General features: G+C 43.4%; 1 protein-coding gene across 4 annotated transcripts in view; it reads right to left on the reverse strand.

Moving 5' to 3' along the window:
• LOC132968389 (1-phosphatidylinositol 4,5-bisphosphate phosphodiesterase gamma-1-like) overlaps positions 1-16,614 on the reverse strand; it is a 30,890-nt gene that overhangs the window by 6,452 nt on the left and 7,824 nt on the right. For 2 of the 4 annotated variants that reach the window (XM_061034204.1, XM_061034201.1), the window contains exons 2-19: positions 12,636-12,785; positions 12,341-12,434; positions 9,480-9,527; positions 7,133-7,217; positions 6,956-7,036; positions 6,382-6,416; positions 6,077-6,149; positions 5,895-5,990; positions 5,697-5,815; positions 5,352-5,437; positions 4,659-4,779; positions 4,388-4,556; positions 3,347-3,466; positions 3,158-3,265; positions 2,874-3,058; positions 689-889; positions 481-600; positions 189-372 (exon numbers count right to left, since the gene is read on the reverse strand). In XM_061034204.1, coding sequence (XP_060890187.1) covers positions 189-372; positions 481-600; positions 689-889; positions 2,874-3,058; positions 3,158-3,265; positions 3,347-3,466; positions 4,388-4,556; positions 4,659-4,779; positions 5,352-5,437; positions 5,697-5,815; positions 5,895-5,990; positions 6,077-6,149; positions 6,382-6,416; positions 6,956-7,036; positions 7,133-7,217; positions 9,480-9,527; positions 12,341-12,434; positions 12,636-12,785 — 2,075 coding nt within the window. Of the gene's footprint in view, positions 1-188; positions 373-480; positions 601-688; positions 890-2,873; positions 3,062-3,157; positions 3,266-3,346; positions 3,467-4,387; positions 4,557-4,658; positions 4,780-5,351; positions 5,438-5,696; positions 5,816-5,894; positions 5,991-6,076; positions 6,150-6,381; positions 6,417-6,955; positions 7,037-7,132; positions 7,218-9,479; positions 9,528-12,340; positions 12,435-12,635; positions 12,786-16,614 lie in introns of all 4 variants that reach the window. The other 2 variants (XM_061034203.1, XM_061034200.1) reach the window with 1 other exon arrangement.

Genomic DNA, 16,614 nt, shown 5'->3' on the forward strand with positions numbered 1-16,614 from the left:
AGCATCAGGATAGACAGTTTTTATATTCTATGGGCCAGACGGTTAATCAAAAAAACATCAATAATAGTTGAACCTTGAACCAAAAGAAGGAGCAGAAATTGAGTCTGCAACCAATGACTGGATCATCAGATGAATCTGAGCCGACTCAGGTGAACTCAAAACATTTGATGCTCTTTATAACTTCTTACCGCAGTGCCCATCCGGTCCAGCGTGTCCTCGTTGATGGGGTAGCGGAGCCTCATCTTGCGGTACAGCGGGTGTTTCTCATAGTAGTTCACGAGGTCGACCAGACTCTCAAACTCCGCTGAACTTCCCAGCATGAAGAGACGGCCCTCCAGCTGAATCCGACAGTGTTTGATTTTACCCTCCGCCCTGCACAAAGTCAAAGGGGGAGGAAGAATTAGCCCCAGAGAACTGAGGGGGTGGTAGATGTAGTTGTTGGGCTTGTCCCTTTGTGTATGAAGATGGTTTTTGTTTTACCTGAAGGAGATGGCGTAGGAGTTGTGTTCGCTGCGTTTTCGCACCAGGAAAGCTCCGTCTCTGGGAACACGCATCAGCATGTGTTCAGCCTGAACCCGGGACAGACTGGAGTGGAACCACCTGGAATTTATCACATTTGACATTAAATTGTTGTTTTTTTAGCCATTCTCTTTCACACCATTCATTTCCGTGGTCAGGGATCACTCACTCTCTGCTCTCGTGTGCGTTGGGCTGAGGCACAGGGCTGACCAGCCTCATCTCAAACTCGTTGCAGCGCAGAGGCGTGTCTCTGTAGTGGCAGATGAGGCGGTAGAGGCTTTCAAACACCAGGTTGTCTGTCAGGTAGAAGCGGGTGGAGCCAGACTCCTGGCGTGAGTGGATCCTGCAGTGCTGGACTCGACCGGAGCGCCTGGAGGACGAGGAGGAGGAGGAGAAACAGGAGTGAGTTAGTGATTTAGAAAAAGTATCTTATCAAAAGCTTCCAGATTAGGGATGGGGTCATCTTAATGCTTGAGTACTTGTGTTACCTTTTGGAAAAAGTCGGATACAGACCTCCCTGTGGTACGCTGTGTCTGTAGGACAGCGGGCTTTAAATTTCAGTTCTGAATGAAATCACAAGTGACGCTAACATCTGACTGCTTCGTCAGAGCTGTCTACAAGTCTGTTGTCAGAGACACTTTCCTGTTCTGCACAATTCTGATGCATCAGTCGTAGCTGTTGTTAGCCGTCTCCTTCTACAAAACTTAATGGGATCAGATCTCCAGTCATTTTATTATTAGCTTAGGTTAGGGCTAGGGTTAGGGGTTATCTGGTCATAAGGCTAATCTTCTCTTCTCTGATATCATCACAACAACGTGTGCTAACAGGGTTAGCAAAGATGTGATTGTGACTGGCTGTTGTCTGTCTCTGCTGGTTTCTCCTCGTGCTTTAACCTCATGTGGTTAAACACTGAACTCCTCTCCCCCTCTGATGCCTGTTCCTGGGAGCTCCTCCTGCTTTTTTTTACCAGCTAATTAGAAGCGGGTCTGTGACTTTTGATCTGTTTTAACGTTTAACTTTTAAAAACACAGAGACAATTTGACGTGCTTTTACCACGCTTCGATTACTTTAACAGCCTCTTGACCTCCCTGATCCATTAATCTGCAGATCGATTCCAGATGGTAGAGAACTCAGCTGCCAGGCTTTTTTTATAACCAGGACCAGAAGGCACGACCACATCACACCTGTTTCAGCGTCTCTGCATGTTTAAGAATCGATTTGAAGATTTTACTGATTACTTTTAAAGCTCTCCATGGCCTTTCTCCCAAACTAAGAGGGACAGGGCATTTTCTATGAGGGCTCCTAAACTGTGGAACGATTTACCCCAAGGATATCGGGTCAGCTGAGTCAGTCATCTGGTTTAAATCTCTTCTTAAGACACACTTTTACCAGCGACCCTTTCCTGATTTTACGATCATTTTCATTTTGACTTGTACGTTTTAAAACTCCTTGAAATAATTTCATCTTTTACATTTCTTTCCAATTAATCTTATGCCTTCAAATGTTTATTTCTTCATTTTTGTTTTATTAAGGGCATCCTTGTAAAGCACTTTGTAACTATGACTTTGAAAAGTGCTCTTTATATAAAGGTTATTATTATATTATTTGTTAGGTAAAACCTTTTGTATGTAACCTGTTGGCGAGTTCGTCTGTTTGCTGTCCTGTGAGGTGTCCCATTACACATAAAATGTGTTGGTAACACTAAAAATTAGGTCACAATATTCATTAACTGGCTGCTTATTAGCATGCTAACTAGTAGCATGCTGTCTGCTTCTTAGTCATTATTAAATGCTTATGGGAACCTTATTCTACATGACCATAGTCTATACCTAACAGGTCATTAATTAAGAGTTTACCCTCATAATTCCTGCTTATTGATAGTAAGTTAGGAAGTTGTTGAACATGATTTATTAACATCAGTATGGCCATGGTTCTGCAGTGGTGCAGTGGTTAGCGCTGTTGCCACACAGTGAGAATCCTCGCTGGAAAGGTGCCTGTGTGGAGTTTGCATGTTCTCCCGGTGCATGCGTGGGTCACTCCCACAGTCCAAAGACATTAAGTTAATTGGTGACTCTCCATTGCATGGAATTGCACTTAATAATGACTAATAAGCAGACAGTATGTTACTAGTTAGCATGCTAACAAACATCAAGTTAATGGTGAATATTGTGACCTACATTTAAAGTGTTAACAATTTGTTAAATGTTTTGTGAGCACGTGCTTTAGGACCACAGATGAAGTTTAGCTATCAAGCTAACTCAGGCATGTGTACATTAGTGGTTTCTGCTGACATGTCGATAAATGTGCACTGTCCTGATTCCATAAATAAGGATCTCTCCCGTGGTGTTACCAACCAGAACGAGAGGGTGTAGTCTCCAACAAACGTCTCGCTCTCCCTGACCAGGAAGGTGCCGTCTTTGGCTCCGCCCTCGCAGTACTCCTGCAGGAGCTTCTCAGCCACCTGCCGACCATCACGGCCTCCGCCCAGCTTCCCGTGGAACCAGCGCTCTGCACAGTGCTGCTCGTTGTTGTTGCACTCCTGCTGAATAACCGAGAGGAAAACCGCTTCAGCATCTTAACTTGATATATACCTTCCTTCTTTTTTTCAATTTTTTTAAACTTAAAATCCACGCTCTACCTCTTTGCCTTCATCGTCCTCCTCTTCGTCGGCCGTCTGGTAGTGAGACGTCTCCTCTGAATAGTAAATCTTATTACTGGTCAGGACAAAATAGTGAGGGGTCCATGTCTGGAAAGGGCACAAACACACTATTTAGACTACATGTTACATCTACAAATACCTCACAAAAAGTACTTCAGAGTCACACACGTGGTCGATGGGGTCCTCGAGGTAAAGGATGCTGTTCTTCAGGGAGTTGCTGATGTCGTTTTCGGAGTAGCTGGCTGATGTCACCTCTTCGTAAAGCGTGCCTTCCACCAGCTTCTTGTGCTGTGACACAAAGGTAAAAGATGAAACTGAAAGATCCCTAAAGCCTGGCTCACACTGCAGGATAATCGGGCCGATTTGAGCTCCGATTCTTCCTTCCCGACAATCGCAGGGTCGCTCCCGACTCAAGGCTGCTCGGACCCGATTATCTGCTCAGATTATCTTGTAGTGTGGGGGGTACAAAGATCCAATCTTAACGTCCCCGATCTGCCCGGCGATCGTCGGGGACGCCTCGATTTACTTCAAACATGTTTGATATTTAGAATTTAAAATCTTGACGATTACGTCATGAAAGAGTCCGGCAGAAGTTGTGTGTGACTACAATATAACAACGAGAGTCAAGGGAGGACTGTTGTCATGGTGACCAGTGGCTGGACGCAACCCAGTGTTTTTTTTTTAGGTTTCAGTACAGATCATCAGTGCAGCACTTTTCTGAAACTTGTATCCATATATCTACGATTGTTTTAAATTTCCTATTTCTTACAACAACTTCCACTCCCTTCCTCTTTCACCAACAGCCGTCCGTTGGAGTTTTCAAATGAAACTTTATTAACAATTGTCAACGCTCCGTCCCGATTTCAATCATACAGTGTGAGCTCTCCGGCCGTGCCCGATAATCGGGTCGTACAGTGTGAGCACATAAATCCCAAGGTCTGGTAGAGCGTCGTAAACGATTCAGTCGTTCAGTGTGAGCTGACATGCCACCCCGACTTTTATACAATCGGGGAAAAATCGCACAGTGTGAGCCAGGCTTTAGATCTACACTCATGAAAGTTTGATATTTTTACTTTTATTTTCACTCCTCACTCCCCCCAGAGACACAGGCAGAGGTGGGAGTAACACAGGCCAATCACTCTTTTATGACAGACTCAGTCTGCTAACTTTCAGTCACTTACTTCCTCCATAACTTCCAGTAGATCCTACCTTGATGAGGATCTTCCTGCGGAGCTGGTAGGGTGACGGCAGCTCCTCTGCGTTGTTATCGACGGGCTTGGTGAGCAGCAGATCGCCGAACACTTTCTTAAAGTGCGTGGCCATGTTCCTCTGCTGGACCACACTGCAGTGGTCCTCGATGGACAGGATCACAGGGTATCTGCAGGAACAGGAGGCAGGTGAAGGTCTTCCTTAAAACTGCGATCTTATTACATTTTTAACGTATGAAAAGTGTCAGCGACGTCGATCTTAACCCACTTACTCGGACGTGACGAAGGCGTGTTCTTTGATGGTGTGCAGAACATCCAGGAATTTAATCTTTGATGTTAACGTGTGGCCATGGTAGATGATCGGCAGGTCGTCAGGTCCGTCCCAGCAGTCCACTAAAATCAGAAACAAATAAATTAGGTCTTCTGTTTTGGATTTTGGAGATGAAGTAGAAATGCTAGTATTTCATGAAAAAAGGCATTTATTTCTATGAAGCTTAAATTTTTTCATGTCAGTTTGAATCATCACAAAAAGTTCCCTGTTTTCGACTAGTAAACCTTCTAATAGTTTAGGGCGCTACCCACACGTTTAGCTGTGTTGCACATTCCACGAATTCACGAACCTTACAAGTTATACCTTGTTGTAAAGGTGACTAATCAGGCTTTCCAACGATATAAAATACAACACCAATTAGTATTATTAAAGGGGTGAAATAAGTGACCGAAATAACATTTCCAAACTTTTTTTGAGGAGTTTATATGTATATGAAGTTCATGAAAGGTATTTCTGAATTTTGCATAAAATGGCTGATTAAAAAATAGCAAAGTCTGAGCTGGCCTGTGCTTAAAGCAGTCCAATCACCTTCAGGACATAAAGTGTTTCAGTGAGTTTGTAATTGAATGCCCCATGATACACACAGTCCAGTATATGAAGTCTTTAAGCAGAGGATATAGGGTTTGATAGTTACGCTCGATGCAGCGGCAGCCCATCCTCAGGCAGCGGGCGTACGCTTCCAGAGACGACTCGCTGGAAAACTGGTCACCTGTCAGGTAGCTGAGACAACAAGGACATGGAAGTAAGTAAAAAACGTGATAAGAGGATGAGTGTGATCAAATCAACCACAGAGGAATTTTGATTGATTACAGCGCACTTAGAAGAAGAAGGGAAACATGGGTCTGTAGAGAGGTGTTTACAATGTCGACAATGTTTGCTATGAGGCGACTCAGCATTAACCTGTGCTTACGATAGAAGCTCTGTAATGAAGGAAATAAGAATCATTTAAAATCAATGAAGAGTGTTGCTTTAGACCTACGTATTGTGTGAGGAGGAGATCCAGTACTGAGAAAGCGGTCTCTTCATGTCATCGGCAACAACAGGAGAGAGTCGAGGATCACACACAGAATTCTCTTTAGAGAACAGGAACGTCAGGAACTAGAAATAGAAAGCAACATGGTTAGGCTGTGAGGTGGGGAAACATCTCCAGTTTTAGTGTTTCTCTGAAATATTTCACCTCGTCGAGTTGCAGCGTGGGCTCAGGCTGCGGGCCGCCCCTCATGTACCCCATGAGGAACTCTCTGACACGACCGAGGTCACATGCCCAGGAGTCCTGAGGAGAGACGGGGTGAAAGAAAAAGTGAGCACAAAACAGATTCATGGAGCAGTTTTCACACCCTGGACGTGTTCAGTGGATACCTTCTGGTCCATCTGTAGAAACTTCTGGAAGTCGTAGAGGGAGATCTGACAGAGCTCTGGTCGGTCAACATTCCTACAAACACGACAGATTTCAAGATGTTAGACAGCGGGAGAGAAAGTGGAAGGAATATGTCCAAATTAAAGACACACAGATGTCAGAAACAATCAGCATATCTGTAAGATCCATCGTAGGGACAGTATGTTGTTAAAGGGAGGTGCAGAGGAGGAGGGATGAGAGTGTGGGGACGTGAGGAATCTGGAGAGGACACTGAGGAAGAGGAGGAGGTGAAGGTGGAGGGACTCACCGAAGAGGGAAGGAGAGCTCCAGCTGTTCAATAATCTGAGGACAAAAGGGGGAGGAGCCAGGCGACAGCCAGGTGGGAGGAGCCATGTGAAGCATTAACAGTAAAGGACAAAGTGAACGTGGGGTCTGAGTGCAAAAGTGCTCAATTTTGTTGTGTGTTACTTTGATTTGTTCTCTTAGCTACATTTAAGAGGACTTTGACAATGGCACTGACTTCACAGCGTACACAAAAATTAAAAAAGTAACTTAAAACTGTTGGCAAAAAAACATAACAAGGTAAGACAAAACACATAAAGAAAAGACAGGAAATGATACACCTAGACGAATCAAGACAAGATGCAACAAAACAGGACACTACCATTAAGACACAATACAACAAGACATAAGACATGACATGAGAAGACAAAACTAGTTATATTTCATTTGTTTCTATTCAAATATTGATATTTGGCACTAGAGATTTGTTACCTCAGGATATATTGCCTTATTAATATTTAAATGTAAAGTGTGTTGTAACACTTGTACTGGTGTGTGATCTGTGTGTGTGTGTTTGAGGAGCCAAAACTGACACTCACACTCTTCTGTGCGTCAAACATCAGAGTTCTGTAGAGCTGTGCAAAGTTGGGGTATGACAGATCGCTCCTGGCCTCCACCTCCTGTTTGAAGACGGAGATGATGTGAGTCAGTGTGATACAAAAAAAACAAAACGTATCACATGAGAACAACATATCAGACTTATAATCAGCTCTGACCTGCAGCTTGTCTTTGAGAAAGCGCATGTTGGGGACTCTGTAGTTGATCTGAGGCAGCAACGTTTTCACATCCTTCACTGTGATGCTGAAAAAGAAACACAAGAGGGCAACATTTTTTTCACCAGGAGATGGCGCCGTATGGTTTAAAGAGCTAAATGTGAATGCAACAGGATTCTATATCACCAGGCAGAAAGTGAGCGGTCCTGTGAAGATTTTGTTATTACTGTTAAAGATCAGAAGCGATGGCAAGAAGGAGACATGGGGTTTAAGATTTAAACACCTTAAACTCTACTCATTCATCCATTTTTAGCAGGTTCTAAGGTGAAGAGTAAGAAATCTGCCTGCCCCATTTTTCAGAAAATGTGTGCTCAAACATGCCATTTGGAGAGTTTCCCTTCATGACCTCACAAAGGGCAGTAGCCCCTCCCCCTTAAACTATACAACATGGAGCAAGAAAGACCAAGCCCCCGCTGACTAAGCAGCAGGAGAAGCTTTGAGTTTAGCGTCTTGCTCAAGAATACATCTGACATGTGGCTGCAGAAGCTGGGGATTGAACCCCCGACGTTTTGGTTGAGAGATAACCAACCATACCACTGAGCCACAGCATCCTCTTGCTCATTTAGTCAGGATCAGGTAATCTGGGTCACTTCAGTCCAAGTTTTTCAAAGAAACTGGATAGAATGAACTTTATCCAGATATAGACTTTGGATAAGCAGTGATCTAAATGGGAGTTGGTTATGCTTACTTTGTCCACAGGGGGCGCCAAAATAAACAAAACGAAACGGCTCTAATAGCTTTTTCCACAGCCTTAATGTCCACCTCTTCTTCTATGTCAATGTAGTGATTCAGAAAGTTGTGAGTACAACATTTTTTTTTTAAATGTCCAAAAACTCAACATCAGTTCAAAAATGTTCAGTTTGACCGGCTTAAAAGTTCGATTAATTTTTGCTCCTGTAATCGACTGAATGCAGCCACCGTCTGGGATCACAATAATCCTGATACTTATTCTCAAATTTATCCTGATCCTACTCAAAAGTTCTGAACAGTACAAACTATTTTAAAGAGGACATATTATCCCCCTTCTCCACCTTTTCAAACAGTCCCCTGTGGTCTAAATTAAACATCTGTGCTGTGCTTTGGTCAAAATATAACATGAATCAAGCACCAGAGGAGGTTTGTGACCCTGTATAAACCAGCTCTCTCAGAACGCTCAGAACGTGTGTGTGTCTCTTTAAATGCAATGAGCCCCCGCTGAGTTTTCCCAGTAGACATCACTCCTCTGTAGCAAGAATTGAAACGGTGGACGTGCGCAAAAGTTTTGCTCTAGGCTGTGGGTGGAGATACCAGAGGGGGAGGGGAGTTGTTTTTTTTTTTTACCAGAATCCCACTGTGACATCACAAGGAGAGCGCATTTGAAACGGAGCATTTTTCTCTGTGTTGTAAGACTTATGCAGACCACAAACAAAGGACTGGATGGGTTTATTTCACATTTTGTGGGTCAGTAGACACTCAGGTTACCCAAATATATGTTCAAAAACACTGTACAAGTGGATTTTTCATAATATGTCCCCTTTAATGTTTAATCTGCATGATTGCTGACATTGGATTAGCTGATTTAAACTGTTTCTTGATCCTCTTTGTTGATTTTCTTTAAAACTTTAAAACAAATCTGCGGAGGTTTAATCATTGAAACAGCATATCTGCACACCAGTTTATCATGTCTTCACTTGTGTATCTTTTCCTTTCTTCCAGGAAAAACAGCACATGGACAATCACTTTCACTGAGTAACAAAACACATGCACGCAAACATCATCCGTCAGTGAGAGGACGAGGAAGGAAGCGAGGAAAGCAGGTAGAAAGAGAAAAGAAATCGAGGCCGGTGCTTTGATTTAAAGTGAATCTTTCGGGGTCAGTGACCGACGTTAGTGCCCGCTCTGATCGTCTCTCCGCCCACTTCCCTCTGTCTGGCTACTGTAACTGTTACTATTTTCACAGGAGACAGGAAGCTGCCCTCTCCCAGCCCAACGCATCACTTCCTGCCGCTTATCAGGCGATGGCAGGCTGTTTGTCCTGGAGCGGCTTCCACCCAAACAGAAGCCTGGACGTATTAATGCCTGCACGGCAGCGAGGAGACAGAGAGTGTGTGTGTGATACGTGGAGTCAGGCTGTGGAGGTTAAGGTCAGGCCAGATCCCTGAAGGAGCTGTGACAACGCTCTTTGATGACATCTGGGTCTGGTTTCACCTCAACGCTCCACCTGATGTGACCGACTGGCCAATAAGCATCCGTCGCAGGCTGCAGTAAAAGCTACGATTGGGTGTTGACGTGTTTGTTGCGATTGACCCACCTGCCCTCGTGGCTCCTGTCCATAACTTCAAACTGTTTCCTCAGCCACCTACATAGAGACACAAAACAGGAAAACAAGAACACAAGAACATCTCATTCACACAGTCCATTTAAAATTGTTCAAAAATATCGTGATTAACAAATATAAACTAATCTTTGTCGTCATTGTATCTCTTATTTTTACCTTGTTTCTAATCCAAACCTCAAAAGACAAAGTCAACTTTATTTCCAATTTTGCCGTAAGTACTGGACATCATACAATATTTTTTTTTTTAAGTTGGGAGAAATGTTGGAGACACACACACTTAACAAACAAGTATATATATGTTAGTGAAACACGAACCTATAAATAGTAGAAACAGAGTTCAACATATTTTTGCAGTGGTCTCTTAATTTTTTCCAAAGATGAATGTCTTAAAGATTAGGTATAAGAAGCTTAAAGGTCCAATCAGTAAAATGTGTAGTGACTGAAATGATAAAGTGACCTTACTATATGATCAGACATTAAGGAAACATGCTATGTTGAAGTGCTGGCTTCTCTGACAACAATGCAGCAGCCAGTATGTCCTCCTTCTAACTTTAGATTCTGGTCCTGAATGAAAGGTAGGCGGTTTTAAGGCACCCCCGAACGGCCGTTTTGGACGCCCCTCGGTTTGCCAGATATGAGACCAGTTATCAGGTCAAACCAACAGGTGTTGCAGCGATGGAAGCGGGCAAGAGAACTGGTTCAGACAGAAGTGATTGTACCGACCTAAAAAGCCTCTGCATGTTTCTAATAAGCTCCACGAGCAGAAACGTGCTCAAACAAGGTTCAATATTAGAGATGCTTTAGAAAAATGGAGAGAGGTTAGAATGCAGAAAGGTTTACAGACCGATGCAGAGCTGGATAAACACTGAAGCTTCAGTGTCCACCACATGGCAACCTGCGTGAGCATGGGCTCTCTCCAATGTTTTGAATTTGGACTGCAGTACCCATTTTTTTAGGTGTCAGAGTTACATATTGCTCCTTTAAGTTTCAGCCTACACATTTTAGTATCTGTTTTTATTTCTTGTGTTATTCAATCCCTAAATGTTATATATTTGTAATGTAAAATAGTATTTTAGCCAGTAATTTGTAAATACAGACGTGAAAAAACGACTTCTTCTCTGAGTGACTCGCCCACTGACAGCTGAGATTCACTGCAGGAAACTCTGGACAACTTTCCGAGTTTAATAAAAACCTAAACGCTTAGTAGAGTAAACAAAGGGCTTTAATAACTAACAGGTCATAAAGCTATTGAAGCTAATGCTCTGTGGACTCTAACAACGCCTTGTACCAACATGAATACAGCTATGGCCTTTAACAGTCAGAAGCTCAGCACCAGATGTAACAGGATGTCAGATATCTACCGTCAGGGTTAACCGCCACGGATAGAAAACGTTATCAAATGTAAAAACTAAAATGCAGAATGGCTGCAGTGCTTCATGTTTACTTCCTGTAGTAACTGTGGGCGAGTCTATACTAACAGTTTGAACTGGGGCCTTTCTGTATTCCTCAGAAATGGTGAAAAAAAAATCCCGTTCATCTGATGAATCTACTCTTTAAACAGTTTACACGACGGTCATAAACAGACAAAATTAGCTTTTTCATTTCCTCTGACCATTCCCAAACATCGAGCGCTCACATTATGTCAACAACAAAACCTCCTCTACACATCCTCACAGCCTCGCTGTGTTCGCCTGCTCACACCACGCACGCCACAGCGGCGCTCACACTTTTCATCTGGAGTAAACATTTCCAACCCAAAACAAATATTTGTCTTTCCTCCGTCCAGAAGCTAACCCTTTAGCGTCCAGGTTTATTCTTACAGTGAAGCCACCAGACATCATCACTGTAGTCAATACAAGAGGTGCAGTTTTTTATAAACGCACAATAAGATGAAAACTCAAACATGTCGACTCCAACCAAACTGATCATTTCAGTGATGACTCCTGACCTCGTGGGGGTTATTGTTGTATTGATTGAGAGCCCCCTGGTGGCAGAATCTACATACTGTATCTTTAATTTCGGTTCATCAAGAACTAAAGTAATTGTTTGAGTATGGTTCCAGGAGATTTTTTTTTAATTTTCTTCAGAGCCTATTTGATTATAAGCCATGATGTCATAACCATCCACTGTAGCCTGACCAGGAGCTACCTGTGTGAAACGATTGTTTATGCTCCTGTAGGAGACACAAGTTTGTATGATATCAACCTCGTTTATAAAAAAAACACATTACACATTATATCGGGGGAAAGAACTACACTACCCATGACCATAGAGTGTCACAGTTAAGTGACCGTGGCAATGTTTCCCGCCCCCACGGCACCGAGTGTGGACGGATAGTTTAGCTAGCAGGCTAGCTAGTGAATGAGCCACACAAAATGTACTAATAACCTAGTTATGCCGCAGTATAAACACGATAACAACAACTACAGTTACATTTAAGAAGAAGAGGTATCATTCGCAATGGATTGTGGGATGTGTAGTTCCTTGAGTCCGGACGGAAGTTATGTACACAGACTTGTACTCTTTGTCTTTTTCACAGTTTTTTATTGCCTTTTTGGAGCCGAATCAAATGTCAGTACAGTCATGAGTATTGGTGTAGCTGGTTGCCATGGTTACAGGCGTCAATCTCTTGATGTAAGGATTTTGTGAAATGTCAATGGAGGATTTGAACGGGGAAATTTGTAACCAGAGCTGCTGAAAAGTGGGCGGTCACTGTTGAGCTCTATTCAAGCTCTCATGGGAAGTTGTTGTTGTTATTTTTGACTGATTTGATTCACTAAACTCATGCATGGATCATTGGACCGTCACACACACACACACTGCAGCACGCACACCTGTCAGTCTGTTGAGGAGCGGGCGCTCGCTGAGTGTCGATCATGAGCCAGTTAAGACCAGAGATCCACATGTTGACCTCCTCCTCACTGAAGGCTGCACACACAGAGACAGGAGACATGAGGAAGAGGAAGGAGAACACATGTTTGACTTTGGCGACTCCCAATCCTGCAAGCTTTTGAAAGCGAGAAAGGAGATCTGATAAAGCAAGGACACATCACTGTAAAGAGTCATACAGGGCCGAGCAGACACAGTGCTGCGATGTGATGTGATCACATCGAGTAAGCACACACTGACCAGCCACACTGAGCGTCCTGAGGCGAAACTCCACACCGTACAGCACGATGAAGCAGTGGGCGGAGTCCAGTTTACGGGCCTCCTCAGGGTAGCGCTCGAAATCCCTGGAGCCCTTCCCCAACCGCAGCTCCCGGATCTCTCGTATGTCGACTAAGAGGGGGAGGAGGGAGGGAGGGAGACAAGGAGAGAGAGGGAGGAAGGAAGGATAATGTTGCATGAACACAAATATGCACGACCATAAATCACAGTTTGGCACGTTGTACGTTTCCCTGCCAATTACACAGAAATCTGCTGCCGGAAAGCTCGACAAATGTTCTGTGTGTGTGTGTGTGTGTGTGTGTGTGTGTGTGTGTGTGTGTGTGTGTGTGTGTGTTTGGTGTGTGGGTGTGTGTGTGTGTTTTCAGAGAGCCCAAAAACAGACACACAAACATTTCAGCTGTCGGTGGCAGGATGCTTGAAAAGCCTGCAGAGGTTTTTCTGGAAGCAGCAGTCGAGTAGACAGTCTCTCTTTCTAACATTTGCTTCACATTAAAGAGAAAGATTTCCTACATGGTAAATGGACTTCAGCTTGTTTAGCACTTTCTAGTTTTCTGACTACTCAAAGTGCTTTTACACTGCAGGTCACACCTACACATTCACACACTGATGACAAAGGATGCTGAGTAAAGAGTCCATTCACACACATTCATACGCTGCTGATAAAGCAGTGGGAGCAACTCGGGGTTAAGTGTCTTGCTCAACGACACATTGGACATGTAGCTGCAGGAGCTGGGGATCAAACCCAAGACCTCCCGGTTGAGAGACGACCGACTCTACCAACTGAGCCACACACTCTCTCCACTGTCCTATCTCTACATTAAAGGCAAAACAAGCCAAAAAATAAAACTCTAAAACCTGCACTTCTTTTGTCCACATATTTCTCACTTTTAAAAAGTGATCCGTGTACAGATTCACAGATTCACAGTTGTTGCAGCAGTAGGGTTAACAGTGTGGCTGAGAGCGGGCCGGCAGACCACAGAGGATGATGTAAACTCTGGACTCTGCCTCCACACTTGCAGCAGTTGACACACCCACAGAGAAAAGCCCGGCTTATTGACATAGCAGATGTCTTGTGCAAACACACATAAATATACCTCATGGATGCCAAACACAGGTCTTCTATAAGACACACACACACACACACACACACACACACACACACACACACACACACACACACACACACACACTTACATGAAAGTCACTCTCACTACATTCAACCACAGAGAAACTTTGGTCATATTAAAACACAGATACAGTAGGCTAAAGAGAGAGACTATCAGGACTGTTATCTGCCCAACAGGTGGACAACAGAGGACGCAGAATAAAGTTCGCTCCAGACTCATTCCTGTCTTTATCGGGCCAAAGCAAACCTCAGCAGGTTATATATAAACCTGAATCAAACCGCCCAGGAGATCCAGAAATGTGGTTTTTATCTGAGCGTCCTGCGTGAGGAGATGACAGGGAGCACGTTTGGCATGAGATTAATGGAGAGGTCGATTATGCTCAGATGGAAATGTGTCCATACTGTGCTTGGGGGGGGGGGCTGGAACGAGCTAGAGCAGAAGAATTCTTACCCACAGATGACCTCAGTTTTCAGTTTGAAAAGGAAACTCTCTGCAGACACAGCACGATAACTTCTGTCCTCAGTGAAGACAGCCTCGAGTATCCATGTTTTAATTTATCTTTAAGTGGGACCATTGGTACTAAAACAAACATCACGCTTTGATGAAGACGACCTGAAACCAATCATCGAGACCTATCAGGCAAAGGTCTGCAAAGATAATCAAACGTTACAAGTAGCTCCATTAGCAACTTGTCAACAAAGAGAGAAAGACACATCGCTACTCTCTCCCAAATATGGTCCTCCTCATTATGCACATCTCTGCACAACCCTTAGCCATAGTGATCTCAATCTGAGTCTGGACCCTCAGAATGGATTTCAAAGCGTTGGAAGGTGACATAAAACAAAAACTTCACATCCGGGGCGACTCAGGTGCATATCAGTCATAATAACAGTGATTATGATTTTTGCCGTAATCGAGCAGCCCTACAGCGACGTAAAAAAAAGAAGCTTTGTGTCTGAATATCTCATTTTCTTTTTTTTGGTAACTCATCCGTTTTGATTACCTTTAAACACTTTAAACACTTAAACATGCAGTAAGTGAAAAATAAATAAGTGAAATACATCCATCCATTATCTATAATGCTTTTTCCATCGCAGGGGGTGCAAGACAATCCCAGCTGTCATTGGACAAGAGGACTGGCCAATCACAGGGCTGTCATATAGAGACAGACAACCAGCCACACTCACGTTCGCACCTACGGGTGATTTTAGAGTCACCAGTTAGCCTAACGAGGATGAGTAAAATATATATTAATATATAAATATAATATATATTTTAAACCGTCTGTGTTTTTCAGGTAGTGGTGATGAACCATCTGCAGAGTCCCTTTGCACCTTTAAGAAAAAGCTAAAGACCCAGCTCTATACATATGACCTTAATGATGATGATGATGATGATGATGATGATGATGATGGTTTTGTTTGAAGATGATTATATTGAGGATGGTTTTGATGCTGATTAGAGCTCTCAAGAACAGCTGTCATTGTTGCCTTTGCCTGGTCACTTCCTGTCAGCACCTGTGTGTCTGATCAGACTTAAAGCTGTTTGTTTGGACTTCCTGACGTTGTCTCCTCCTCTCTAGATCTTTGCTTGTGTTGTTCTTACTCTCTGATGTACGTCGCTTTGGATAAAATAATCTGATAAATGAATTGTAGATTTCTAGATTTCTTGTGGCCAAATTTAACAACGAACACTATGAAACATTTATCACACATGACAAAACCTGTGATGAAAACGAGCGTAACATAGCAGCACAGGGATCGTTTGATCTTGATCATCTTGTTTTTCATGATCGCTAGAAGACAAAATTCTACTTTAAACTAAAACGTGATTGATTGCTCAGCCCTACCTGACTGCTCACATGCGTATTTCCGCCGTAAACTACCTCCAATAAAGATTTTTGCTTCTGTTGGTACAGAGTCATTTACAGTAGGAGTTGACTCATTTTCCTCCCATACTATTCATAAAAATATGGCAGAAGCTGGTATTTGTTTTCCTCTGCTCTTTCCCTTTATTACTTCCTGCCATTTAGTCTGGACGTTGGACAATGAGGCAAACACATGCTCAGCTCTGCTCGCTTAACGTCACACTCCGCTCACTGGGACTGCGTTAACACACACACACACTATTCTGGTTCACTCAACACACACAGTGATAGATAAGGAGAGAACACACACACACACAAATCCACAGCACCAGCCCTCCCACTGCGGCCTCAGATCCTTGTCCAGGCTGTAAACAGGATTTTGATAAAGACGAACACACACTTTTCTTTGAAAACTACACTGATGTAAACGTTGATGAAAGTAGCAGGACAGAGAGTGGAGAAGAAAAGTACAGTGTGCCAACTGGAGATACATCAGAGTGTCCGATACTTTCAGCAGTCTAATAGAAATAAAGCAGAAAAATAAAACACACTTTGAAGTGTTCATTAAAGGACGGTGCATCATAAGAGAAGCTGTTCCCAGTGCTGGACGGGCATTGCTCAGGCTGGTTTCAGAGTTCCTGAACGCACCGCGAGCTGTGTGCACTGCTGACCTGAAACCACCAGCCGTTGATAATTGCAGTGCAGTTCCAGTGAAACAAACTGTTCCTGGTACAGCTGCTGGTGACATCACTCCCTATACCAGATGGCAGAAGTCTACATGGTGATTATAAAACTCAAGGGAGCAAACAACGAAAGACAGGAGCGAATAATCAACCAGAATGCACGTCATATATTTCATGAATCTAAAGAAAGATGGGATGCTGATGATAAAGTTGCTTTTAAGTCGATCCAGAGTCTGATGGACGGTACCATGAACGAGGATTAG

Source organism: Labrus mixtus, chromosome 3, assembly GCF_963584025.1.
Source record: "Labrus mixtus chromosome 3, fLabMix1.1, whole genome shotgun sequence".
Taxonomy (NCBI): Eukaryota; Metazoa; Chordata; class Actinopteri; order Labriformes; family Labridae; genus Labrus; species Labrus mixtus.